Here is a 26,421-nt window from a genome sequence, read left to right on the forward strand (position 1 = left end):
TGTGGGAGTGACGTCCACATTCTCCTTGCTCTCCCTGTGGGAGTGACGTCCACATTCTCCTTGCTCTCCCTGTGGGAGTGACGTCCACATTCTCCTTGCTCTCTCTCTGTGAAGACCTTTTGCCTGAATTCCTGATTGGATTTCTTGGTGACCGCATCATACTGACAGTCTCCTCCCTCCATGAGGGAATATCCACTCGACTGAAATCTTTCAGAGATTTCCAGGACCCAGATTAGCTCACCCCTCTCAGCCTTCTGTTTGGAAAAGATCCCTACTCTTGCTTTTCCGATCTCTATCCCTTTCAGAACTATCTTGGTAAATCATGGCCATAACCCTCTATCCTTTCCACTATAAGGCATCGAGTTCTGTACTATGTCTAGCCTAGACCTGCCCTGGGAATTCTCAATTCTCCATACCAGCAATTAATTCAATACCTTAGTAGGCTATGTTTTAATTTGCCGAAATCTACAGCAATCAATTTCAGTGCATTATGTTACCCAGATGTTCTGAATAAAGGTAATAGATTTGACCATCACTGCTACACACTCTTCCCTAGCGAGGACAAGAAGACAGGTTCCTGCATCTCCCACCCCAGGATAAAGACGTCCTGCCAACTCCATCTCACTCCCCTGAAGCCCCAGGGCAGTCCACATTTTCACCGGCACGTTGTAGCCCGGAGCAATGGAAAGTGATGGCAGAGTCTTCAATGTTCTTTCCATCTCGTCCAGGAATCACTCACTCTTAGCACCAGCATATGGAGTGTGTTGTCCACATTACACACACATCACCTAGGGCCATCAATCCTAGTGTGGGACTCAAACATGGAATGTCTGGCTCTGAGGCAGGATCACTACCTGCTGTGCCTCAGAATCTACTGTGTGTAAATACCAACTGTTTTATCATTTAATTTACATCAAAAAATATTTTACCTTATAATTGACATCAACAACGATTCTACAAATACATTAAGGGTGAAAGAGCAACTCAGGAGAGACAAGGGCCCTTAAAGATTATCCATCTATAGAACCACAGAGATGGGAGAGACACCAAATGAAGATTTCCCTTCAGTAATTACTGTGGAGAAAGACATGGACTCTAGGGAACACAGGGAAATAAATATTGATATCTTGTAAACAGTCCACATTACAGAAGAGTAGATGCTAGACTTCTTAAAAAGCATAAAGGTAGATAAGTCTCCAGGATCTAATAAAGTTTATCCCAGGGCTTTGTTAGAAGTTAGGGAAGAAATTACAGGGTCCTGAGCAGAGATATTTGTATCATCTATAGCGACGGGTGAGATGGTGGAGGATTAGAGGGTGGCTAATGTTGTGCCTTTATTTAAGATAGACTGTAAGGAGAAGCCTGGGAACTATAGACCAATGAGTCTGACATCAATGGTGGGTAAGTTGTTGGAGGGGATTCTGAGAGACAGGATTTACATGCATTCGGAGAGGCAAGGACTGATTAGCGTTAGTCAGCATGGTTTTGTTGGCATTGGGAAATCATGTCTCACAAACTTGATTGTGTTTTTTGAGGATATGACCAATAAGATAGATAAAGGCAGAGCAATAGAGGTTGTCTACATGGACTTTAGTAAAGACTTTGACAAGGTTCCGCATGGTAGACTGGTTAGTAAAGTTAGATCACATAGGATACAGTGAGTTTGCCAGTTGGATACAACATTGGCTTGACTGTAGGAGACAGAGGGTGGTGGTGGAGGGTTGTTTTTCGGACTGGAGGCCTGTGACCAGCGGTGTTCCTCAAGGGGTCGGTGCTGGGTCCACTGTTGATTGTCATTTATATAAATGATTTGGATGAGAATGTAGGAGGCGTGGTTAGTAAGTTTGCAGATGACACCAAAGTTGGTGTTTAGTGGACAGTGAAGAGGGTCATCCAAAATTACAAAGGGGTCTTGATCAATTGGGCCAACGGGTTGAGGAGTGAAAAACGTTCTGACTGTCAATCCTATCTATGCATCTCATAATTTTATCGACTTCTATCAAGTCTCCCCTCAGCCTCTCCTGCTCCAGAGTTTTTCTAGCTTCTCCTTAAAGCTCATACTCTCTATTCCAAGCAGCAGCCTGGTAAACCTCTTCTGCACCCTCTCCAAAGCCTCCACATCCTTCCTGTAATATGGAGACCAGAACTGAACAGCAGATAGAGATACGCCTCTCACCAGGGATCTGTGGCTAAATAAGTGCTAGGGATAGCCTCTGGGAAATCATTCGATTCTGAGGGATCAATATCCCTGCTCTGGCGGGATCCAATCTGCTTAGAAATCTACAATAAAACATAATTGCAAACTAGTTGTAATTAAAATGTTGGTGGGTGTTGCCATTTCGTATGCCAGGTCGTTCCCTCTGATTGGTTGGCTTTGTGCTTCTGATTGGTTTAAGAAAATTGCTGCAGTGATCACATCCACGCCATGTTCTGCGGCTTAGGATGGAGAGAGTGCAAATTACTTTGTCAATGTCCACAAGATTAATTTCTCTGAATCCTTATAAATGACTCACTTCCTGGCTCCCTGCAAGTGGGTGGGTTGCAAAGTCTTAGCAGCACTCCCTGATTGATTTATGAAATTGTGCAGAGCTGAGAGGGAGCTACAGGCTAAAATTTACTTTTGTGAGTCAAGAGATTGATGGGTAGAATAATGGATGGCCTGGAGCTAATCACAGGGCAGACTCTCTAATTGAGGAGCTTGCGAAGTTTATATTTAACATTATTGATACCAGGAGTGAGTGAACCAGCCTGCATCATAAGAAGGGTGATGGACGGTTTTTAAACAAGAGGAGTGAATTACAGGCTAGAATCTGATTGCAATAGTTCACTTGGAGACTAATTAATACTCAGAAATTAGCTACTGCTTCAAACCTGTTGTTGTGATCTGACCTCTCCCCCACCAATCTGACTTGTTGCTTTTCAAAAGTACATAAGAGATATATAACAAGGAATAATACCTACACTTATCATGTAATATTTATTCTAGTGCTGGCAATGTAAAGGATGATTGGTGATTAAATTGCTTCTGTGAAACTCCTTCCCTGCTTATTAGATAGCATACATAAATTATGATCTGTGCTATTTTTATGTCCTTATTAATCCAATACTTCTTTTCCTCAAACTCACTAATGAGAGTAGACAAAATGAAACTTCTTGTGATGTTATTAGAAGCTTGTGTCTGCTTTATTCTCTCTCTCTCTCTCTCTCTCTCTCTCTCTCTCTCTCAGGCAACCATTAATAGTCAGGATATTGCAAAGTGGTCCCTTTAATTCTAGAAGATATTGCATTGGAGAAAAATGACTCAGTTTATGTATGAGGTGACGGCGTGAGTCTGACCAGGCTCAGGTTGTAATTGAAATAAACTTAAAATGCACTTTGAGGAAGGCAGAATAAAAGAATCATTGCCCACTGTCAAAGAGTCCAGTTTGGCTGAAATACATGTTTTGTGATACAACGTTGTTCAGAAATTGTTCAAAAGCATATTGCAGTGAGATGGTGTAAAATGCTGCTATTTAGAGGTATGTTGTCTAAGCCTGGCTATGCACCTCCAATTCAGCATTCTCATTCTTGTTAAAAATCCCTGTGCAATTAAATCCCTCCCTCTCCCTGTAATCCCCTACAACCATGCAACCTCCCTGAACACTGTAGCCTCCTCCTGCCAGAATACACACTCAATAATCGTTTCCTGCCCTACAATTCCCAATCCCTGTGATTCCCCTCCAACTTTACAATCCTCCATCTCTGTAATTCCCTCCAGCCGTACAATCCCTAATCTTTGTAACCTCGTCCAGCTCTAAACCCCACTGAAATCTCAGTAATCTTCTCCAACTTTCTAGCCCATACCAGGATTTCTGTGTTCCTCTAATCCTGGCCATTTGAGCATCTCTGATTAAATGGCTCTGAGCTCTAGAATTCTATCTCCAAACCTCTCTGATGCTCTCCCTCTCTATTTCTGCCAGTTTCTCAATCTCCCAGTTCTCTAGCTTAGTACAATATGGCAACACCCACTGACATTTTAGTTATAACTAGTTAATGTTTACGTTTTATTCAGCAGATTGGCTCCCATCCAAAGGAGGGATATTGATCCCTCGGAAGGGAAATGATTTGCCAGAGGCTAACCACAATGCTTGTTTATCCAGGGACCTCCGTGAGACCTGCATGTCTCTATACTGGGACATTGTGCCCTGGCACCCACCTACAGTGCCAGGGCAGATTCCCATTGTGGCAAAATGTCCCGGGGTGGAGAATATGGAGGTTCCCTGCCTCATTCCTGATGAAGGGCTTTTGCCCGAAATGTCGATTTTCCTGCTCCTCGGAAGCTGCCTGACCTGCTGTGCTTTTCCAGCACCACTCTGATCTAGACTAGATTCCCATTGCACCTTTTCTAGCTCTTTGAGAAAGCTGTCCGTTAAATCCTAATTGAGCCATACTTTTAAAATTATAAGGCCATGGTGATGAGGGTTTTTGTATAATGTCCCTAACTCTGAGCCGGAGTGGGCAAGGTTCAAGTCCCACCTGCTCCAGAGGTGTGTCTTACCATCTAAGTCGATTGTTCAGATAATATATGGGAGAGAAATGAGAAGGATAATTTTCTTCTGGAAGGTTGTCTGAATTTGGAACACTACCTCTGAATACAGTAGAGAAGAGCTCATTGAGGTCTTTTGAGAAAGAGGGACAATGAATTCTTGTGAGGCTGGGGTTTATTGGGGTGGATAAAGTTAAAAATCGCACAACACCAGGTTATAGTCCAACAGGTTTAATTGGAAGCACTAGCTTTCGGAGCGCTGCTCCTTCATCAGGTGATAGTGGAGCAGGATCATATGTCACAGAATTTATAGCAACAGGATTGCAGTATCATGGAATATAATATTCAACACGTTTGGTTTAAGTCTTTCATCTTTTAGAATGACCATATTAGTTTCGGTAACCCTTCATTGTCCAGTAATTCCCGGGAGCAGAGAAACTACGCCATGTTCTTTGCGGCCTGCAACACATTATCAATGAGGATGAGCACCTCGCCAAGACCTTCCTCATGCCTCTACCTCTCGCCTTCAAACAACCACCGAACCTTAAACAGACCATTGTTCGCAGCAAACTGCCCGGCTCTCAGGACAACACCGTACAACCCTGTCACGGCAAACGCTGCAAGACGTGTCAGAGTGTCGACACGGACACCACCATTACCCATGGGGACACCACCCACCAGGTACGCGACAGGTACTCATGTGACTCGGCCAACGTTGTCTATCTCACACACTGCGGGCAAGGATGCTCTGAGGCATGGTACATTGGCGAGACCGAGCAGAGGCTATGGCAACGGATGAATGGATTCCGCACAACAATCAACAGACAGGAATGTTCCCTCCAGTCGGGGAACACCAGCAGTCAGGGACTTTCGACCTCGGACCTTCAGGTGACCATCCTCCAAGGCGGACTTTGGGACAGACAACAACACAAAGTGGGCGAGCAGAGGCTGATAGCCAAGTTCGGTACCAATGCAATGGCCTGACGAAAGAGCAGCATTTCGAAAGCTAGTGCTTCCAATTAAACCTGTTGGACTGTAACCTGGTGTTGTGTGATTGTTAACATTGTCCACCCCAGTCCAACACCGGCACCTCCACGTCATGATCATTGGGGTGGATGGGAATGTGGAATTTGAAACACAAACAGATCAGCCAGCGTCATATTGATTATGGAATCACTCCAAGGGGATGAATGGTCTACATCAGCTATTTCAAGGATTGTCTTCTCTTCATCCATAACTCCATTTCCCCTGACGTTCCAGCAACAGAAACTTGACCAAAGCTCTTCTACTGGCTTCCGAGGCCCTCCTGAAAGCTCACAACTTCAAACAAGCAGAAAAGTTCCTTTAAATAAAACGCTAACAAATTTTCAAATTGCAATGTATCTTAATTTGAAAATTTGCGAGCAAGTGAATCAAAACGTCTTCTGGAAATTTAAGAAGAGGTATTTGGAAATAGAACACTCCAGTTCTCATCAGAAGCAGCACCCAGGATTTTTTGTTCTTGGTAACATCCACCTGAGAAAGAAGATTGAGGCCTTAGTTTAACATCTCATTTGTCATAGGGTCCCTCTGACAGTGCGGCACACCCTCTGCGCTGCACTGGAAAGACCAGGAGAAGTTGCAAATGGGATTTATCGCGCTGACCCCACTTGTGTACCTCAAAATGGACTTCCTGCAGGAACTGGTTCATTTCCAACCATTTCTGGATCATGGATAGCACAGGCAGGAAGGAATGTTTCACCCTTGGTGGAGGGTTCAATGATCAGGGAGTGTAGATTGAAGGTAAGTGGTAGGAGGTTTAGAGGAGGAGGTGACAAAAGAACAATCCTCGGGGTCTACGTTTGGGTATTGCATTTGGTAAAACAAAGGGAGGAGGTGGACGAGAGGTTTCTCCACCCGGAGGGTGTTAGGAGTCTGGAACTCACTGTCTGTGAGCGTGGGAAGGGCAGAAACCCTCATCACATGGAGGAAGGATTTCGATGTGCACAAGGCACACAAGGCAATGGGATTAGAATAGTTAGATGATTGTCTTTGCCCAATGCAGACTCGATGGGCTGAAGGGCCTTTTCTTGTGTTGTAGAGTCATAGGGTCATAAAGCATGGAAACAGACCCTTCGGTCCAACTCGTCCATGCTGACCAGATATCCTAAGTTAATCTAGTCCCCATTTGCTGGCAATTGGTCCATATCCCTCCAAACCCTTCCTATTCATTAACCCATCCAGATGCCTTTTAAATGTTGTAATTGTACCAGCCTCCACCACTTCCTCAGGCAGCTCATTCCATACACGTACCACCCTCTGCATGAAGAAGTTGCCCCTCAAGTCCTTTTTAAGTTTTTCTCCTCTCACCTTAAAAATATGCCACTAGTTTTGACACCATCCCACCCTAGGGAAAAACCCTTGTCAATCACCTTATCTATGCCCCTCATGATTTTGTAAACATCAATAAAGTCACCATCAGTCTCCCACACTCCAGTGAATAAAGTTCAATGCCTTTCCAGTCTCTTTTTTATATCTCAAACCGTCCATTCCCAGCAACCTCAGGGTAAATCTTCTCTGAACCCTCTCCAGTTTAATAATACCCTTCCTGTAACAGGGTGACCAGAACTGGACAGAGTGCTCCAGAAGATGCCTCACCAACGTCCTATACAACCTCAACATAGCTTCCTGTACTCAAAGGTCTGAGCAATGAAGGCAAGCATGCTAAAGGTCTTCTTAACCACCCCTTCTATCTGTGATGCAAATTTCAAAGAATGAACCCCTGGGTCTCTCTGTTTTACAGCACTACTCAGGGCCCTACCATTGTTTGTGTAAGTCTTTCCTTGTTTATTTTACCAAATGTAGACCTTGAGGATTGCTTTTTGCAACCAGTTCGACACCCTGGGTTGTCCACCAACACCCCACCTCTGACAATGGGTCTTGTAGTGGATGGAGTTAACACTGGGGGAAGGTGTTAGAATCAGAGAATCATACATTCAGAAAGGCCCTTTGGCCTATCCAGTCTGCACCTTCCAAAATACATCACTTGACAACGTTAAGGTGACAGGTTGGCTCAGTGGTCAGCACTGCTGCCTCACAGGGAACCCGGGTTCGATTCCAGCCTCGGGTGACTGACTGTGTGGAGTTTGCACGTTCTCCCCGAGTCTGCGTGGGTTTCTTCCGGGTGCTCCGGTTTCCTCCCACAATCCAAAGGTGTGCAGGTCAGGGTGAATTGGCCATGCTAAATTGCCCGTAGTGTTCAGGGATGTGCAGGTTAGAGTGGATTGGCCATGGGAAATGCAGGGATGGATCTGGGCAGGATATGTTATGGAGGTTGGGGTGGACTCTTTGGGTCGAATGACCTGTATCCATGCTGTGGAGATTCTGAGTGGTCCCACTTGCGCACAAGGCCCACAAGCTTGAGTATTACGGTGCTTCAAATGATCATCTGAGTTTCTAAAGACTGTGAAATTTCCTATTTCAACTCCCCCTGGCAGTGAATGCATTCCGACCGCTGCCCCCCCCCCCCCCCCCCCCCCCCCCCCAAACCCTCTGGGTGATCGTTCTGTGACTGACACTGCTGAACTCTTCCCAGAGTGTTACCAACCATTCGCCCTATTGCAAAATTCTGCAGTCCCTCCTTCTGCCCCAAGCCCTGGCCATCTCCAAAGCAACCCCAAGGATGTTTGCCAGTGGAGTTAAAGGAGCACACTCTGGCTGTGATTCGGGTATTGCGTGCTCTGCTTCTTTGCGCTCTGTTTAGACTTTGCCAACTCCCCACTCAGCGCAGAGTCAGCAACGGAAGAGGCTGTGAAAATTGAGCAAACTAATTTCAAATAAAAATGCAGTGAGACAAAAATAACCCTTCTTTTTCGGCTGTCTAAGACTTCTCATCAGATGTTGTGAGACTTTGTGAAGGATTTTCCCTTTCACTAGATGTGGTGTTTCCCAGTGCCCGTGACAGAAGCAGTTATCGGAATGTGCAGTCAGACAGCTGGTCTCGCAATCAGTAAAAAGTCATGGGATCCATTCAGCCTTCAAGACTTGATTGATTGAGAAACCAGTAGAGCACACTGCTGTGTTGCCATCTCTAGGTTGCGCTGTAGCAACCTGCCCAAGCTATTATGACTGTAGTTCCCAAACCCACAATCAGAAGGACAAGGACAACAGACATAAGAGAACACTATGTTCCACTCCGAACCACTCACATCCTGACTTGGAAATAAAGGAATTGCGAGGATACCTTAGTGAAATTATAACAGGTTTCGGGGTAGATGTGAATGAAGTGTTTCCCTGTGTGAGGGAGTCTTGGATCGTAATCTCAGAGCAAGGGAGCGCCAGGTTAGGAGGAACTTTTTATCTCTCAGATATTGCTGAATCTGTGGAATTCTTTACCATACAGGGCTGGAGAGGTTGCATTTTTAAGGCTGAGATAGACAGTAAGGAAAATCAAGGGTGAGGGAGATAAGGCATTGAAGATCACCAAATCAGCTATGATTGCGTAGAATAGCCAAGCAGAATGGCCTACACGTGTTCCTATCTCTTATGGTCTTATATCGCCATTCCTTTGGTGTCGCTGGGTCAAAATCCAGGAATTACCTCCGTAAGGGGATTGTGGGTCAACCTACAGCACCTGGACTGCAGTGGATCAAGAATGCAGCTCACCCCCACCTTCTCCAGGGGCAGTTAAGGACGGCAATACATGTTATTATCGCTAGCCAGCATAGAGTGACAGAGATGTACAGCATGGAAACAGACCCTTCGGTCCAACCCGACCATGCCAACCAGATATCCCAACCCAATCTAGTCCCACCTGCCAGCACCCGGCCCATATCCCTCCAAACCCTTCCTATTCATATACCCAGGAGAAAGTGAGGACTGCAGATGCTGGAGTACCAGAGTTGAAAAATGTAGTGCTGGAAATACACAGCAGGCCAGGCAGCATCCGAGGAGCAGGAGAATCGACGTTTCAGGCATAAACCCTTCTTCAGGAATGGGGAGAATCGACGTTTCGGGCATAAGGGCTTATGCCTGAAACGTCGATTCTCCTGCTCCTCGGATGCTGCCTAGCCTGCTGTGTTTTTCTAGCACGACATTTTTCAACTATTCATATCCTCATCCAAATGCCTCTTAAATGTTGCAATTGTACCAGCCTCCACCACTTTCTCTGGCAGCTCATTCCATACACGTACCACCCTCTGCGTGAAAAAGTTGCCCCTTAGGTCTCTTTTATATCTTTCCCCTCTCATCCTAAACCTATGCCCTCTAGTTCTGGACTCTCCGACATCAGGGAAAAGACTTTGTCTATTTATCCTATTCATGCCCGTCGTAATTTTATAAACCTCTATAAGGTCACCCCTCAGCCTCCGACGCTTAAGGGAAAACAGCCCCCAGCCTGTTCAGCCTCTCCCTGTAGCTCAAACCCTCCAACCCTGTCAATGTCCTTGTAAATATTAAAGCTAAAGAAAGCTAACTTACTTTGGCTAGTATTAGGGCATTGGAGTGTGATTGGTGGGAAGGGATGGATGGGCAAGTGTTTTAAATCAGAAAGAAATGATGTGCGTGAGATAATGCAAGTTATGGCTGAAACCCTGCATTTTACAGAACAGAGTGAAGAAGCAGAGGAGGGGCTGCAATGAAAACAATCATCAGGTATTGTGTCGATAGAAGCTTCCAGAACAAACCCACCCCTCCCCTCCCCGGGGCAAAGTTTGCAGGTGTGAGGGAGAGGCTGGGATGCACGTTCAGTTTGGTAACCCTCTCACTGGAGTGTTAGCTTGGCTGACAGCAAGTATTGTGAAAGAAGGAAATGTTACAAACCAGTTTCGGCTGTGAGTCAAAGTGTGGAGTAATTATTCTTAACTTTCTACATATCGGAAGTCAGACCTTTCACAGAGAAAGGCTTTTTTTTTCTGGTTTGGGTTCAGCTGCATTTTTTTTTACTGAGCGAGTTCTGCATTGATTAAGTTCAGAAATACCCCAGCAGGGAAGGTGATGTCTATAACTGAGAGCACTGTCAAGCTATTTATTGTATTATTTCTGGGATATTGGCATTGCTGTCATGGGTAACATTTGTTACCCATCACTATATACACTTACCGTGGGCTATTAAATGTCAAACCCTTTGCTGTGGGTCTGGAGTCACATGTAGGCCAGACCAGGTAAGGATGGCAGATTTCCTTCCTTAAAGGACATCGGTGAACTAGGTGGGTTTTTACAACAATCAACAGAGTCAAACAGCATGGGAAACAAACCCTTTGGTCCAACTTGTCTATGCTGGCCAGGTTTCTCAAACTAAACCAGTCCTATTTCCCTGCGTTTGGCCCATATCCCTCAAAACCTTTCCTACTCATGTACTTGTCCAGGTGCCATTTAAATGTTATAACTGTATCTGCATCTGCCACTTCCTCTGACAGTTGATTCCACACACGAACCACCCTCTGGGTGAAAAAGTTGCCCCTTAGACCCCTTTTAAATTTTCCCCTCTCACCTTAAACCTATGCTCCCTAGTTTTGAACTCCCCCACCCTCGGGAAAAGACCTTTCCTATTCACCTTATATAAGCTCCTCATGGTTTTATGAAACTCTATAAGGTCACCCCTCAAACTCCAGCGCTCCACTGAGCCGATCCATCCTCTTCTTTTTTCTCAAATGCTGCAATCCCAGCAACACCCTGGTACACCTTTTCCTCACCCTTTCCAATTTATTAATATCCTCCCTGTTGCAGGGCTATCAGAACTGGGCACAGTATTCTAAAAGAGGCCTCACCAGTGTCCTGTACCACATGACATGACACCCCTATACTCAATGCTCTGACCAGTGAAGGCAAGTGTACCAAATGCCTTCTTCACTATCTGTGACTCCACCTTCAAGGAACCATGTATCTGACACTCTAGGTCTCTCTGTTTGACAACAGACTTTCTTTTCCTTGCCAAAATGCAATACCTTACGTTTATCTGAATTAAACTTCATCTGCCACTCCTCGGCCCACTGGCCCAGCTAATCAAGATTCCATTGTACTCTTAGATAACCTTATTCTCTGTCTACTCTATCACCAATATTGGCGTCATGCGTAAAAATGACTAACTGTGCTTCCTAAGTTCTCACCCACAAATGACAAACAGTGGACCTTGTATAGATCCCTGCGAAACACCATTGCTCGCAGGCCTCCAGTCCGCAAAACAATCCTCCACCACCACCCTCTGTCTCCCACCGTCAAGCCAATTTTGTTTCCAGTTAGCTAGCTGTCCCTGGATCCCACATGATCGAACTTCACTAATAACCAGACTTCCATGCAGAACTTGCCTTTTTAAAGTCAATGTAGATGACGTTTATTGCTCTGCCCTCATCTACCTTCTTGGTAACATCCTCAAAATGCTCAGTCACATTTGTGAGACATGATTTCCCACCCACAAAACCATGCTGACTATCTCTAATCAGTCATTGTCCCTCCAAATGCTTGTAAATCCAGTCTCTTTGACTCCCCTCCAACAACATACCCACCACTGATGTCAGGGTCACCAGGAGACTAGCTTTCAATCTCATTGGACTGAAGTGCCACCAGCCGCTGTATGAGATGGGATTTGAATCCAAATCTTTGGACCTAGGCCTCACAACTATCCTACTGTTTCCCAGCTGTGGCAACAAAGTCTACTCCCTGGCCTCACCATGGAGTTATGTGAGCACTTCTCCACTGGGGTATGGGGTGTGAGAGGGAGAAAGGTGTCAATCGCACTGCCATTTGAAGATTAGATCGGACGTGCGGGTGAAAGACAATGGGTAAAGGACGGGCTATTTTCTCACCTGGAGGATAAATACCAATACAGAAATGTTGGGGGACATAAGGCTTGTTCCTATTTCGTGAAGTATTTAGAGTTTCAGATGTGTACAGCACTGAAAAGGACCCTGCGGCCCGTTGAAACTGTGCTAGTCCAACAACCACCTAATTACTCTCATGTCATTTCCCAACACTTGGCCCCTTCGCTTGGCATTGCAAGTGCAAATCTAAATGTTTTTTCACTTTTACAAGGATCTCTGCCTTGACCAGGAGAAAGTGAGGACTGCAGATGCTGGAGATCAAAGTCGAGTGTGGTGCTGGAAAAGCACAGCAGGTCAGGCAGCTGAAACGTCGATTCTCCAGCTCCTCGGATGCTGCCTGACCTGCTGTGCTTTTCCAGCACCAAACTCTCTCTGCATCTACTACCCTGAGTGAAAACATTGCTTCCCTCACATCCTCTCTGAACCTCCTGCCCCCTCCTTTCAATCCACGCCCCTATGTTCGTCTGAATGAATCTGTGAATTCTCACTTTCCCAGGGTACTGGGTGCATGGTTTGTTCTGTACTAGCCTTCATTACCTTCCATCTTTTCTCCAGTTCTGATAATTGGTTTGCAATGTCTCCTCTAACCTGACAGTCAGTCACCTCAAGATTGAGTTGGTCGGGATCACTGACCAATATTTGGTGCATTCTTGAGCTGGATGGATTTGGAGGTAACTCTCTTTCCTCACTCTCTTTCAGGTCATCGACACTCTGTCCTATTTATCATATACTCCTATAGCGCAAAGGAAAGGGATCTGGTAAGTGGAATCTCCCCATGGCTATCACCAGTTAATCTTACTCTCCTTCTGAACAGTGTATGCATTGTTCAGACACAATAGGGTAAATACTTAATGAGTCTCTATAAAGATGGTCAAGGATTCGACATCTGAAGGTTACCCGTACTGCTGAAGTAAAGACAGTTTGTCAAGTCTTTTCATCACTTATTCATCAGGACATTTTGCAAGAATACCAATGGGAAGGTGAACAACATTTTTATATTGAACAGCCAAAGGGACATCCGTGTGATGTGATCCATTAGTCTTTGAGATGGAAAGCCCGGCATCTCGCTAGCACTAAAAATCATATACCACATTACCCACTTGGGTGATGGGGCTGAGCGTCTGTATTGCCTGATGGCTGCATCCTGTTAGTGGGGAACATTGAAAGTTTCCACTTAACCCATTGCCAAGCTGTGATACAGCTATTCCTATGTGCAAGGTCATTTATTTATTTATCTATTTATTTATTTATTTATTTTACTTACCGGAGTATTCCTTGTCTCTACCTTCATGGAACTCCCCCAGAAAACCTGGTAAATTTATGAGAATCTAAGCAAATTATTTCTGTTTTTGCTAAAGATTTTGATTTGACTGTAGCAGCTTTACTGGCTGAATTGTCATGAAAATATGTTTTTCTTTGAGGTCAACGGTAACTCTTTACTGGAAGTTAAACCCTTTGCCCCCATCCCTCTCTCTCTCCTTGGCCATGTGTCTTCAGCTGCATCTGCTAACCCCTATTGTCCGAACAGGATATTCAAACAGCTAGGTGAAAGTGGATGCTGGAGATTAGAGTCAAGATTAGTGTGGCGCTGGAAAAGCACAACAGGTCAGGCAGCATCTGAGGAGCAGGAAAACCAACGTTTCAGGCAAAAGCCCTTCATCAGGATACTATTTAAACAGCTGTCATATTTATGGGAGAATTGCATGTCATATGAAGAAAATGATCAGAATCTATCTTTATTCTAGCTCCTTTCCAACAGAAGACAGCTTGGCTGATGATGATATCTACAGTGGTCTTTCTGACGTCATTGAGTAAGTTACAGAGTGCTGTATCTTTCTTACCCTGCGCCCTCTGCAAACATGACATTTCATCAAGCCTGCTGCTCCCGTCCTAACCTGCACGTCCCATTTACCAAGCTCCCACTGCTCACTGATCAACACTCACACCGGTCTGACAAAGCTTGGAGTTTACACATATCTGCTCTGGTGTTTCCAATCCTTCAAAGGTCGACCTCAAACATTTTTCCAGTTCCGCAATTCTCAACAATCTCAGGGTTCCTCCAATTCTCGCCTTTAGTTTCATTACTGTGGGTGGCCTCGTCTTAAGCTGCTAGATTGTTAACTTCCCTTCCTTGAGCTCTTCACCCCACTGTCTTCTGTCTCCCTCTTCTATTCAGATCTTCCTTTAAAATAACTTCCTGAGCCAAACTTTAACCTGTCCTAATATCTCCTTATGTAGCACAATGTCAGCCTTTGTCAGGTAACGCTCCTATGAACATTGAACAGTACAGCTCAGGGACAGGCCATTTGGCCCACCATGCCCATGCTGACCATGCTGGCATTAGTTTCTAAATTAGTAAGACTAAGGGAGCAGAATCAGGCCATTCGGCCCATTGAGTCTGCTTCGCCATTTGATTATGACTGATATGTTTCTCAACCCCATTCTCCTCCCATCTCCCTGTAACCCTTGATCCCTTTGTTAATCAAGAACCTATCTGTCTCTGTCTTAAATACACTCAATGACTTGGCCTCCACATCCTTCTGCAGCAATGAGTTCCCCAGATTCCCCACCCTCTGGCTGACAAAATTCCCCCTCCTCTCAGTTCTAAAGGGTCGTCCCTTCACCCTGAGGCTGTGCACTCAGGTCCTAGTCTCTCCTACTGACGGAAACATCTCCTCCACGTCCACTCTATCCAGACTTCTGTAAGTTTCATCTTTCTAGTACAGACCCAGAATCTTCAACCGTTCCTCACATGACAAGCCCTTCATCACTGGGGTCATTCTTGTAAACCTCCTCTGGATCCTGTGCAAGACAGGTATTTAGATTAAGTATTTAGATTTAGATTACTTACAGTGTGGAAACAAGCCCTTCGGCCCAACAAGTCCACACCGACCCGCCGAAGCGCAACCCACCCATTCCCCTACATTTACCCCTTTACCTAACACTACGGGCAATTGAGCATGGCCAATTCACCTGACCTGCACATCTTTGGACTGTGGGAGGAAACCGGAGCACCCGGAGGAAACCCACTCAGACACGGGGAGAATGTGCAAACTCCACACAGTTAGAGTCTGAGTCGAGAATTGAACCCACGTTTCTGGCGCTCTGAGGCAGCAGTGCTAACCACTGTGCCACCATGCCGCCCTTCAGAGCAGGGTAAGGCCATTCGGCCCTTTGGGCCATGCAATAACATCTTGGTTGATTTGGTTGTGGCCTTAACCCCACTTCCCAGTCTGCCCTCAATAGACTTTAATTCCTTTGTCCATCAGAATCTGTCTAACTCAGCCTTGAATGTATTCAATGACCCTGCCTCCACTATTCTTTGAGGAAGAGAATGTCACAGCCCTCTGAAAGAAAACCAAATCCCCATCTCTGTCTTCAAAAGGAGACCTCTTATTGTTGTCTATCCCACAGGCGGAGACACTCCTGCTGATAATAGTTCAATGATCAGTCTCACTTCGAGGACTGATTAACTCTGTGACTTAGTTTTGTTTTAAAAACAGTAAAACACACAATAAGTTACAAAGCAGACATTATATCAAAGCAACAAATTTATGTATGTGTGCATTTTGCAATGCCATGGTAGGCAGAGCTGCAACATTGTGTACACATAGCACATGGAATCCTTAAAGATGGAACATCTTAAAGGCGCAATACACAGACAACACAAACATCCAGACTGTGTATATCCTGTCATGTCCCTGAGTCCCTTTTATGTTTCATTCTTCAAAGTTCCGGTGGTCTGACCTGTCCAACCTTCTCTCAAAGAATAACCTCCTCATCCCAGGAATGAGTCAACTTGGGATGCTTTACCTTGTGAAAGCTATGATGTAAAGGCATATTAGTCATGATTGGTTGGTTCAGTTTGGCTTGTTGTAACCTGGCATGCCCACTGACCCTGTAGTCTACACACTGAGAGCTGCAACTAAAGAGGTCTTCTCTCTGTACCTATGCTGTACTGGGAAAACTGATCAGCCAAGAGCAAGATTTGATGAGAATTTTCCACGTATCAACTAATCAGCATTCAGACCACTATGGTGCCGGAGTTGAAGGGTTTGAGCTATGGGGAAAGGCTGAGTAGGCTGGGGCCGTTTTCCCTGGAGCATCAGAAGCTGAGGGCTGACCTTATACAGGTTTATAAAATCATGAGGGGCATTGGATAGGATAAATAGACAAGGTCTTATCCCTGGGATGGGGCAATCAAAAACTAGAGGGTATAGGTTTACGGTGAGAGGGGAAAGATTTAAAAGGGACCTAAGGGGCAACTTGTTCATACAGAGGGTGGTACGTGTATGGAATGAGCTGCCAGAGGAAGTGGTGGAGGCTGGTACAATCGCAACATTTAAAAGGAATCTGGATGGGTATATGAATAGGAAGGGATTAGAGGGATATGAGCCAAGTGTTGGCAAATGGGACTAGATTAACTCAAGATATCTGGTCGGCATGGATGAGTTGGACCGAAGGGTCTGTTTCCTTGCTATACGTCTCTGTGACTCTATAACATTGACGCCTCAGTTGTTGAGCCTCACTTGTTGCCTGTGGTGAAGTGTGGAGGTAGATCCTATTGAAGTAGACTTCGGAGTTTGCTGTGGCTACCTCTCTTTTCACATGATCCTGTATCCTTTTATCCCAACAGTGACACTGGAGAGGAAGATGATGACCTTTATGATTGTGTGGAAAATGAGGATGATGAAGGAGGTGAAATTTATGAAGATCTGATGAGGCCTGAGGTTGCATTGTCCGCGGTATGAGCTCTCATTCTCTCTGTCCCTCTCCTCCTGAATCAATCTGCTACTGAGGAGGAATTGTCCTTTATTCACTTATGGGATGGCAAATGGGGCTAGATTAATTTAGGATCTATGATCGGCATGGACGAGTTGGACCGAAGGGTCATTTTCCGTGCTGTACATCTCCATGGCTCTATGACTGTGGCAAGGCCCTCTCTAATTACTCTAAAACTGACTGGCTTCCTCACCCATTTCAGAGGATGGCTAAGGTTCAAACACATTGCTGTAAGCCTGGAGTCACATATAGGACAGACTGGGTAAGAGTGGCAGATTTCCTTCCCTCAAGGACAACAGTGAACCTGATTGGTTGTTAAGACAATTGCTTATAACTCCATCATCACCATCACTGATGTCTAACTTAATAATCCACCCTAATTAAACTTGAGCTTAATTTCCATCAGCAACCATGAGGGGTGGCATGGTGGCTCAGTGGTTAGCACTGCTGCCTCACAGTACCAGGGATCCGGGTTCAATTCCAGCCTCGGGCGACCGTCTGTGTAGAGTTACATGTTTTTGACGTGTCTGTATTGGGCCCCTCCGGGTGCTCTGGTTTCCTCCCATAGTCTGAAGATGACTTGGCGGTGCTAAAATTGTCCATAGTGTTCAGCGATGTGTGCATTAGTCAGGGAGAAAATGTAGAGGAATGGTTAGGTCCATTAGTCGTGGAGAAAATGTAGAGCAACAGGATAGGTGAATGGGTCTGGGTGGGTTACACTTTGGAGGGTCAGTATGGACTTGTTGGGCCAAAGGGCCTGTTTCCACACTGTAGGAATTCTATTCTACAGTGGGATTTGAACCCATGGCCCTAAATGGGCAGGGTTACTGGAACTGAGATGGGTTTCATCACCTCTACACCACCATCTCGCCATGTTGAGCAGAGTGAGCAAGCATAGAGGACATCCCAGTTCCTGCCCTGCCCATAGGTCAACAATATCCCCTTTCTTAATGAAGACCCTATTGGGTAACGGGCAGCTGGAATCCCTGCTCTGGTTTTGCTGCTTTCCTCCCGGACATGTACCCATTCTCAGCTGAAATGGAACCCAAGCACAAGCGTCTGTAGGGCAATCAGTTTGAGGAGCTTAACAGCAACCTTACCCCCTTCCACCACCCCCACCCTCACCCCGTAGATCCCCATCCTGGAGGCAGTCAGGTTAAAAGAGCAAGCAGGGGTGGTGAACCTGATGGATACTGAGTTGCTCCCAGGCCAGCGAGGATTGTGTGTTTAATCACACCCACTGACCCCATGAGGGTGTCCTTCAACACTCTTCTCCTACCTGGGTGCAGGCTCCATTTTCGCACTGACTTCCCTCCCTCTTTCAGGAGCTGCATGACCACTGGGTGTGCCAAATGGCTTTCAAATGTCGAAGCTTCTAAACCAACTCCCGGTCTCGTTATGCCAAGTTTTCCGTATGATAGCTCTTAAACATCTCACCCTGTTTGCTGTCCATCTGTGGCATCACTCAACAGTGTCCCACACCAACTCAGCTGGTCTCCTGACCAAGGAAAATAGTTGGACGTGGGGAGTGGGGGCGTGTGAGGAATGGACGGAGTCAGTTTCCCGCTTTTTTCAAATATGTGGGAGGGGAGCATATTTGTAAAAAATGTTTGTCTTCACTTCACTGACTGGGATCTGTATTCCAGCCTCAGAAAATGACTGACTTAGACAAACGGAATTGCTGCCTTCAGGAAATCAGACAGACGGAGGAGAAGTACACGGAAACATTAGAGTCCATACATCAGGTAGGATCGGAGCCTGAGAGTCCAGGCCTCATGGGCCAATCTGGGTCAGCTTCTTTGGATGTCCAGTCAGTCATACACTGGGTCTGTCTTTTCCTCTGGGGGTCAGTGTTAATCACGAGTTTTTAAAGCAATCTCCATTTCCATTTTACAGCATTTTTTTAGACCATTACATCGGTTTCTCAATACGTACGACTTAGAGAACATATTCCTGAACATCGAGGTGAGTCACTTATTGGCATTGGCGCTGATTCAATCTTTAATTTAAACTGAATTGATTGATCGATTTCACATTGAGATGACCAGTTGATTATTCAGTTTCCGTCAGTGCCTCTGTCCATTCAGGTCATTGGCCCCTAGGTGTGCATCATGGGCATACCATGACCTCTGACCCTCACTGTGCAGGGACAATGAGTTAAAACATGGCTCCTGGAATTTTGTTTCAAGGGTCCAGCTTTAAATCAGTTCATCCAGGAGGAGATGGATATCTCTTCCATCAGTGTTATTGTGAAGGCTCCCCAGAAAAACAGTCTGGCCGGTCATGTCCATTACAAACCACCCCACAGCACTGCTTCATAATGCAGCAGTCACCCACTTCAAAGGAATTGAGGGTAGTGGTTCCGGGACAGGGGGAGGTGAAATAACTGGAAATCCTCAAAGTGAACGAGGTTATACGGTCTTGAGAAAACTTGAAACTAACATTGGCAGCTTAAAATCAAAACGTTTTCTGACACTCTTTCCTTGTACTGTTCTGCTTAAGTAAGTACACAATTTAATAAGCAAATGTTATGGACCAGACCAGACCTCCCCAAAAATATTTTACCAAGGGACCCTGAACTCTAACATTTTCTTATTTTAAAAACAAATATAAAGTGTCTGGTCCCGATGCGATGGTCAAACTACTCTATGTTAAGTAAAACACAATTTATTTAAACACTGCAGCTAAAATCCAACCAAAGAAAGAGGAAGTTAGAATAACTAATCTATTGGAAAACCTAACAGAATGATAGATACAGTAACTATTACTAAAGAATTGTTCCAACGTTGTAACATTACAAAAACACACCCCTTAACAAATTCAGACACAGATTCTCACATGCAGTTCTCCCACCAGGAGGACGAAAAACATCAAGAGAAAATTCAGAGACAGAGTAGCAGCCAGGAGACATTCACTGAAGCTACCGGCTCTGTCGAGATCCCAATAGCTGCTGATCTGTGAGAGCTGGCCACACCTAATTAGAACAAAGAACAAAGAAAATTTACAGCCCAGGAACAGCCCTTCAGCCCTCCAGGCCTGAGCCGATCCTAACCTACTGTCTAAACCTGTCGGTCAATTTCTAAGCATCTGTATCCCTCCGCTCCCCACCTACTCATGCATCAGTTCAGATGCATCTTAAATGAATCTACCGTGCCTGCCTCTACCACCTCTGCTGGCAACACATTCTGGGCACTTACCACCCTCTGTGTAAAGTACTTGGCGCGTGTATCCCCCTTAAACCTTTCACCTCTCACCTTGAAAGCGTGACTTCTTGTTACCCCTTCAGGCTGCATTCATAAAATCCAAGGCCTCCCAATCTGTTTACTCAAGTGGTCTGGTCACTGGTTCGATACCTCTGCCTTACAACCACTCTTATAAAAAAAGGCAGGCCAAAATAGCCTCTTCAAGTGACACAACAGTTAGGAAATGAGTACACAATTTTTTGTTTGATGATGCCCATACTGCACAGGACTCATAAACAACAAGTGTTGTTTGTTGTGTATATCATGTGCCTCTGAGCTTTGCAGATTTACTTGTAAGGCTTTATCACATCCCAGCAATCACAGAACACCTCCCCCTTTGCTGTAGCTCCAAGCCCCAGTGTCTTGGGCTTTTCCCTGGGTCATCGCATCAAGCTGAACTGGTCAAGCACAGTGGTCACCGAAAGTAAACAAACGCACGTCCCCAAACACACACCATGGAGCACAAATAAAAAATAAATGGGATGCCACTTAGGACTAAGATGAGGAGGCTTTTTTTATTCAGAGGATTATGAATCTTTGAATTTGTCTATCACTAAGGGCTGTGGAAGTTCAGTCTTTGATACTGATACTCAGAGACTGATAGATTTCTGATTCCCAGCAGTATACCTGTACAGGGATATGGGGAATGGGCTGTGCAAAATTAGGGTTAGGATTAAGGTCAGGATTAGTATTAAGATTAAGGTTAGGGTGATGGTCATCATTAAAATCAGGATTAAGGTTCAGATTAAGGTCAAGATTAGCATTAGGATTAAGGTCAGGGTTGGGGTTAGCATTAAGGGTAGGATTAGGGTTAGGATTAAGGTTAGGTTTAGGGTCAGGATTAGCATCAGTGTTAAGGTTAGGGTTCGGGTCAGAATTATGATCAGGATCAGCTTTAAGATTAAAGTCAGGAGTAGCATTAGGATTAAGGTTAGGGTTAGGGTCAGGATTAGAGTTAGGATTAAAGCTAGGATAAGGTTCAGGATTAGGGCTCTGAATCAAACCTCTAACTCTGGAGCAATTGCTGCTTTGAGTTTGTATTATTAATTGTTGAGATTCCTAGCACACAGCTGAACTTTGAGGGAAAGCTGCAGTTATCTCTCTATATTCTGCTATCTCTTGTTTATCTGTTGATTGTGGACATGAACAATAAGAACTCAGCAATACCATTAATTTATAACCATCTCTCCTCAGGAACTATTGAATGTGCACAGAAGTTTACTGGAGGAAATCCAAATCTCAATCAAAATGAACAATGCCCAGAATCTCTATGAAATCTTCAACAATTACAAGAAAAGGTGAATGGGTGGCTGCATGATCAATTGGATTAAAGCGATGTGATCACTTCCATTGAAAAAAGTGTGAAAAAGTTGCCCCTTAGATCCCTTTTAAATATTTCCCCTCTTGTCCTCTAATTCTGGACTCCCCCGCCCCAGGGAAGAAACTTTGTCTATTTATCCTATCAAAGCCCCTCATGATTTTATAAACCTCTATAAGGTCACCCCTCAGCCTCCGACGCTCCAGGGAAAACAGCCCCAGCCTATTCAGCCTCTCCCTGTAGCTCAAATCCTCCACTCCTGGCAAGATCCTTGTAAATCTTTTCTCAAAACCCTTTCAATTGCGATTGAGTTTTCTTAGTCTATGTGAGGGCTCTCACCAGACCCAGCAACCGGTCTTTGTGGGGATAGGGTTAGGGCGGCAAAACTCCCAAATGTGATTGAAATGCTCCACCAGACAACTCAGTCCCCTCCTGATAATCATGCAGTAAGTACTGTCCCTGCCTCCAAACCAGAAACCCTAACTCTAACCCTAACCCTAATTCTAAACCTAAATCTAGTCCTAACCCAAAATTGAATCCTAATCCTAACCTTGGTTCAAGTCCCACTTCAGTTTGGGATGACCAAGGGTGGTGTGTTCAGGCATAGCCAAGAATACTGAGTATCAAGCTGCAAAACCCATGCCATAGGATTTTGGTAAGAGAGAGTGATTTCTGGTCAGCCGTGTGAAAGAAGGAACATTGGAGACCCCACCAACAGCACCAGTAGCTCCTTCCTGCGACATGCCGGGGAAAATCCCAGACTTCTTACGGAGTCGTATTTGCTGAACTTCCGGCTTCAGTTGGAATGGAGCTAACATCGAGGGTACAATTCCCACTCTGGTGGATCCAGAACCTGTTTCCCTCCTCAATCCCTGGTGGAGATCACTGTGGGTCAAACTCACTCTAAGTAGAGAGAGAAAAAGTGAGGACTGGGGATGATGGAGAGTCAGAGTCGATGAAGTGTGGTGATGGAAAAGCCCATCAGGTCAGACAGCATCCGAGGAGCAGGAGAGTCGACGTTTCAGGCATCAGACCTGCATTGAGTCTCCTGCTCCTCGGATGCTGCCTGACCTGCTGTGCTTTTCCAGCGCCACGTTTTTCAAATCAGTCTAAAGAGAGACCTGGAGGTGAAGAGGTTTGGTTGAAGTCACTGCATTGTATGGTAACTGATTCTGTGTGGACAGAACTCCTCGTCTTTGCACCATGAACAGCGAGACCTGTTGTGGTACTTTTTGAACTGGTTTCAAGATGCGGTGCCTCGGAGGTAGACACAAAACACAGATATTTGGCCCAACATGAATCATCCCTTTAAGCTGTTCCTACAATCTCACCAGATGACCTACCTCTTACAGAGTCTGGGTCTTTTACCTACACTGATCTGTCCTTACTATTGCTTGAAAGACACCCTGATTTGTTCTTAAGTTCATCCTCCTACAATTTGAGACCTTAATCTCCTTGTCTAGGATTTAAAAAAAAGCCTTAATTTTATTGATCGACATTGACAACCTTAGAATGTTGGAAAGTGCTTTGACAACCAGTGAATCCCTTTTGTCATGCAGTTAATGTTGAATTGTATGATAAGCAGGAGCCACATTCAATACAGCAAGTTCCCTTTAACTAATCTCGTTTATTTTAAGAAGAAACAAGACAACTTAATTTAGTGGTTAAAAATCACACAACACCAGGTTATAGTCCAACAGGTTGAATTAAACCTGTTGGACTATAACCTGGTGTTGTGTGATTTTTAACTTTGTACACCCCAGTCCAACACCGGCATCTCCACATCATAATTTAGTGGTGTGTGCCTCTTTCATTCAGTTTCTGCTGCTATCTGACAGTGGTGGTTTATGGCGGGAGATGGGTATTGACTGACCGTGACTTTCGTCTGCTGTGCTCACTAATGGCCTCCTTTTCTTGTGGTCACCTCAAGGTTGTTACTGTACGGACGATACTGCAGCCAAGTCGAGGCAGCTACCAAACACCTGGACAAGATCGCGAGCATAAGGGAAGATGTTCAGATGAAGCTACAGGTAAGACCCTTTCCACAGTGGCTGAAACACATCCACAAACATTTCTTTCTTCTGCTGCTGATTGGTACTCTGTGAGTTTCCAGAACTTTCAGAACTTTAACAAGAGCAAGTTGAGTGAGAGGATTAAGCATATTAAAATTTGGAAAAAGGCGAATGTGGTGTTCAATTGTGCTCTGTGTTTGATAAGTGTGTCTGGTAGTTGATTTTGAAATAACTCCACAGAGACCAGTATACCATCACCAAGTTTTCCTTCAGTTACAAATGAAGAGTCCTTGACACTGATCCAGCTCCCTCAGAACTAGCCCTCAGAGTGAACAGAACCTCTAACCCTCCTGGTTATTTTTTTAAATTTTATTAAACAAATTACAAAAACAGTTTACAACAAACAGTTATGTTTACAGCTGCACACAAGAGCCAGCAATTTTACAAGGGAGAGGAGCAGCAAAGCTAGGCCCCAAACCCTACCGTTCAAATGGTTTACAGGGAGATGGGGACAAACCTCAAATCCCAGTTTCACATTTAAAATATAAAAAGACATCAACAATGACATTTGTACATAAGACAGTCCAGTTACGTTAAAGAGTGCAGACAATACAGACCCAGCAAGCCCCCGCCCCTCCCACCTACCCTACTCTTTATATCTGTCAGCCAGGGCTCCCTGATTGGACCAGGATAACAGCCCCAATCAGGAAACTCTCCTACTCTCTAGGTCCACCATGCTGACTTTGTTACAATCACTACAGATCTAATGAACTGTGCTTGATTGGTTAATCCTCGGTGTGGACTCAGAGCTTCATTGAACAGAAGTTAAGATGTTAGCATAAGTGCAGAAATTTTCCGTTTGCAGAAACTCTCATAAGTAAACCTGGAACATGCTTGGAAATCAGTGGCACCTCTGCAACTATGAGACTTACACACAATAGTACAAAAATGGGCAAAGACATAGACGGAGTGGAACGAATTGGATAACTGCACCACAGAGCTTGCACCATGTTGGGCTGAATGGCCTCTTTCTGAGCTAGTTGATGCGATATGCTTTTTCAGATCAGCTCCTCAAATGGCTTAGTGTCTGAACCCAATGTGACCCTGTGATGCTGAGTCACACCTGACAACAAGCTGGTGAGACCCAACAGTGAGCAAGTTCACAACAACCAGGACTGGTTGGGAAGTTGTCAGGCTGTAACTTAGATCGGTACTGGCTCTCGTTTGTCTTCTAATGTTTTGTTGTAGCTTTCTGCTCCTTCAACAGAAATTTTGATCCTTGGATCTTACCATAGATTACATTTAGAGAAGACCAACTGCATTTAAATGCTGGCAGTGTGAAATTCCCTGAATGTTGTCCCTTTGGAGATTAACCCTTTATAAAGTTGAAATAATGTTTTTTCAAAATTCATTCATGGGTTGTGGACATCAGTGTTTATTGCCCATCCCTAGTTGCCCTGAGGGAGGTTGGAGGTCAACCACATTGCTGTGGGTCTGGAGTCACATGTAGGCCAGACCAGGTAAGGATGGCGGATTTCCTTCCCAAAAGGTGAAGTGAAGTTGGGAGAGGGTTCCTGTGGGGAGACTGCTCTGTTAGAAGAGGTTGGAGGGGGTTGTGTGCTTACAGGATGGGTCCCATTGATGAGACTGTTCTATAAAAGAATACATCATGATGACAAGACTCACTTTGTAAAGTCTTCGCAAAGTCCATCTTCTAATTATTCAACCGGCAGAAACAACATGTAAGATCCCTCTAAGGCTGCTGGGTTAATTATCACTTGTTCTGTTTTCTCTCAGGAATGTTCCAACAGAGCGAACAATGGACGGTTCACCCTACGAGATCTCTTGATGGTGCCCATGCAAAGAGTCCTCAAGTATCACCTTCTGCTTCAGGTAGTCAATTGCAAGGTAGTCAATTCTCAGTTACCGGCCATTGTGCAAATACTTCTCATCACAGCCAGTAGTGCAGAGGTTTATCAAACTGGCTAGCTCGAGGTCTCTCTCAAACCTTCGCCTGAGTGGTCTTAACGGGGTGGACGTAAAGCCAATATTTCCCCTTCTGGGAGAATTTAGAACAGAAACCATTTCAAAATGAGAGGTCACCCACTTCAAACAGGGATTAGACAAACTGTTAGAGAAACCTCTTAGAGGTTTCTGAGCCTTTGGAACTCTCTAGATGATGGAAGCATTTTTGAATATTTTTAAGGTAGAGGTGGATGGACTCAGGTGGAAAAGGGGCATGTAGGAAAGTCCATTTGAAGTTATAACCAGATCAACTATCATCTTATTAAATGGGGGAACAAACTCAAGGGGCTAAATGGTCGAATTTTGTTCCTTATACAACAACTTTCAGTCTTCGGTGGACCTCAAGGAGGTAAAATTGTTCTTGCAAGAAGCAAGATTGTGGCAAGATGAACAATTTTAATTTCTCTTCTGCCAAGGTTAACACGTGTTAGGAAGATCACAGCGTCAGTTAGCTGGATCTCAGCCAATGTGCTTGGAGGATTGGAGTAATCATGTTTAGCATCTCCAACCTCAAAAGGGAGTAAAGGAAAGAAGATTTCCTGTTCCTGTTCCTGTATGCATGGGCATTGTAAGAGGCTAATTGTGTTTCTTGTAGAATGAGCTTGCACCATTTCTGCATTCATAGATTTGAGTTGATTTGATTTGAGTTACTGTTGCCACAAGTATGTAAGTCTTGTGTAAAGTCTTGTGTTGCGAGCACTACAGGTAGATCAAGGCAAAC

At 44.8% G+C, this 26,421-nt stretch overlaps 1 protein-coding gene across 2 annotated transcripts in view; it reads left to right on the plus strand.

The window, feature by feature from the left end:
• vav1 (vav guanine nucleotide exchange factor 1) overlaps positions 1 to 26,421 on the plus strand; it is a 207,917-nt gene that overhangs the window by 75,191 nt on the left and 106,305 nt on the right. Inside the window, exons 3-10 of one of the 2 annotated variants that reach the window (XM_087983397.1) lie at positions 13,021 to 13,079; positions 14,067 to 14,132; positions 16,958 to 17,066; positions 18,750 to 18,848; positions 19,000 to 19,068; positions 21,540 to 21,643; positions 23,594 to 23,693; positions 25,473 to 25,568. In XM_087983397.1, coding sequence (XP_087839523.1) covers positions 13,021 to 13,079; positions 14,067 to 14,132; positions 16,958 to 17,066; positions 18,750 to 18,848; positions 19,000 to 19,068; positions 21,540 to 21,643; positions 23,594 to 23,693; positions 25,473 to 25,568 — 702 coding nt within the window. The remainder of the gene's footprint in view (positions 1 to 13,020; positions 13,080 to 14,066; positions 14,133 to 16,957; positions 17,067 to 18,749; positions 18,849 to 18,999; positions 19,069 to 21,539; positions 21,644 to 23,593; positions 23,694 to 25,472; positions 25,569 to 26,421) is intronic. The other variant, XM_087983398.1, reaches the window with a different exon arrangement.

Source organism: Chiloscyllium plagiosum, unplaced genomic scaffold (genome assembly GCF_037043375.1).
Source record: "Chiloscyllium plagiosum isolate Xiang-an unplaced genomic scaffold, Cpla_swu_hap1 HiC_scaffold_45, whole genome shotgun sequence".
Taxonomy (NCBI): Eukaryota; Metazoa; Chordata; class Chondrichthyes; order Orectolobiformes; family Hemiscylliidae; genus Chiloscyllium; species Chiloscyllium plagiosum.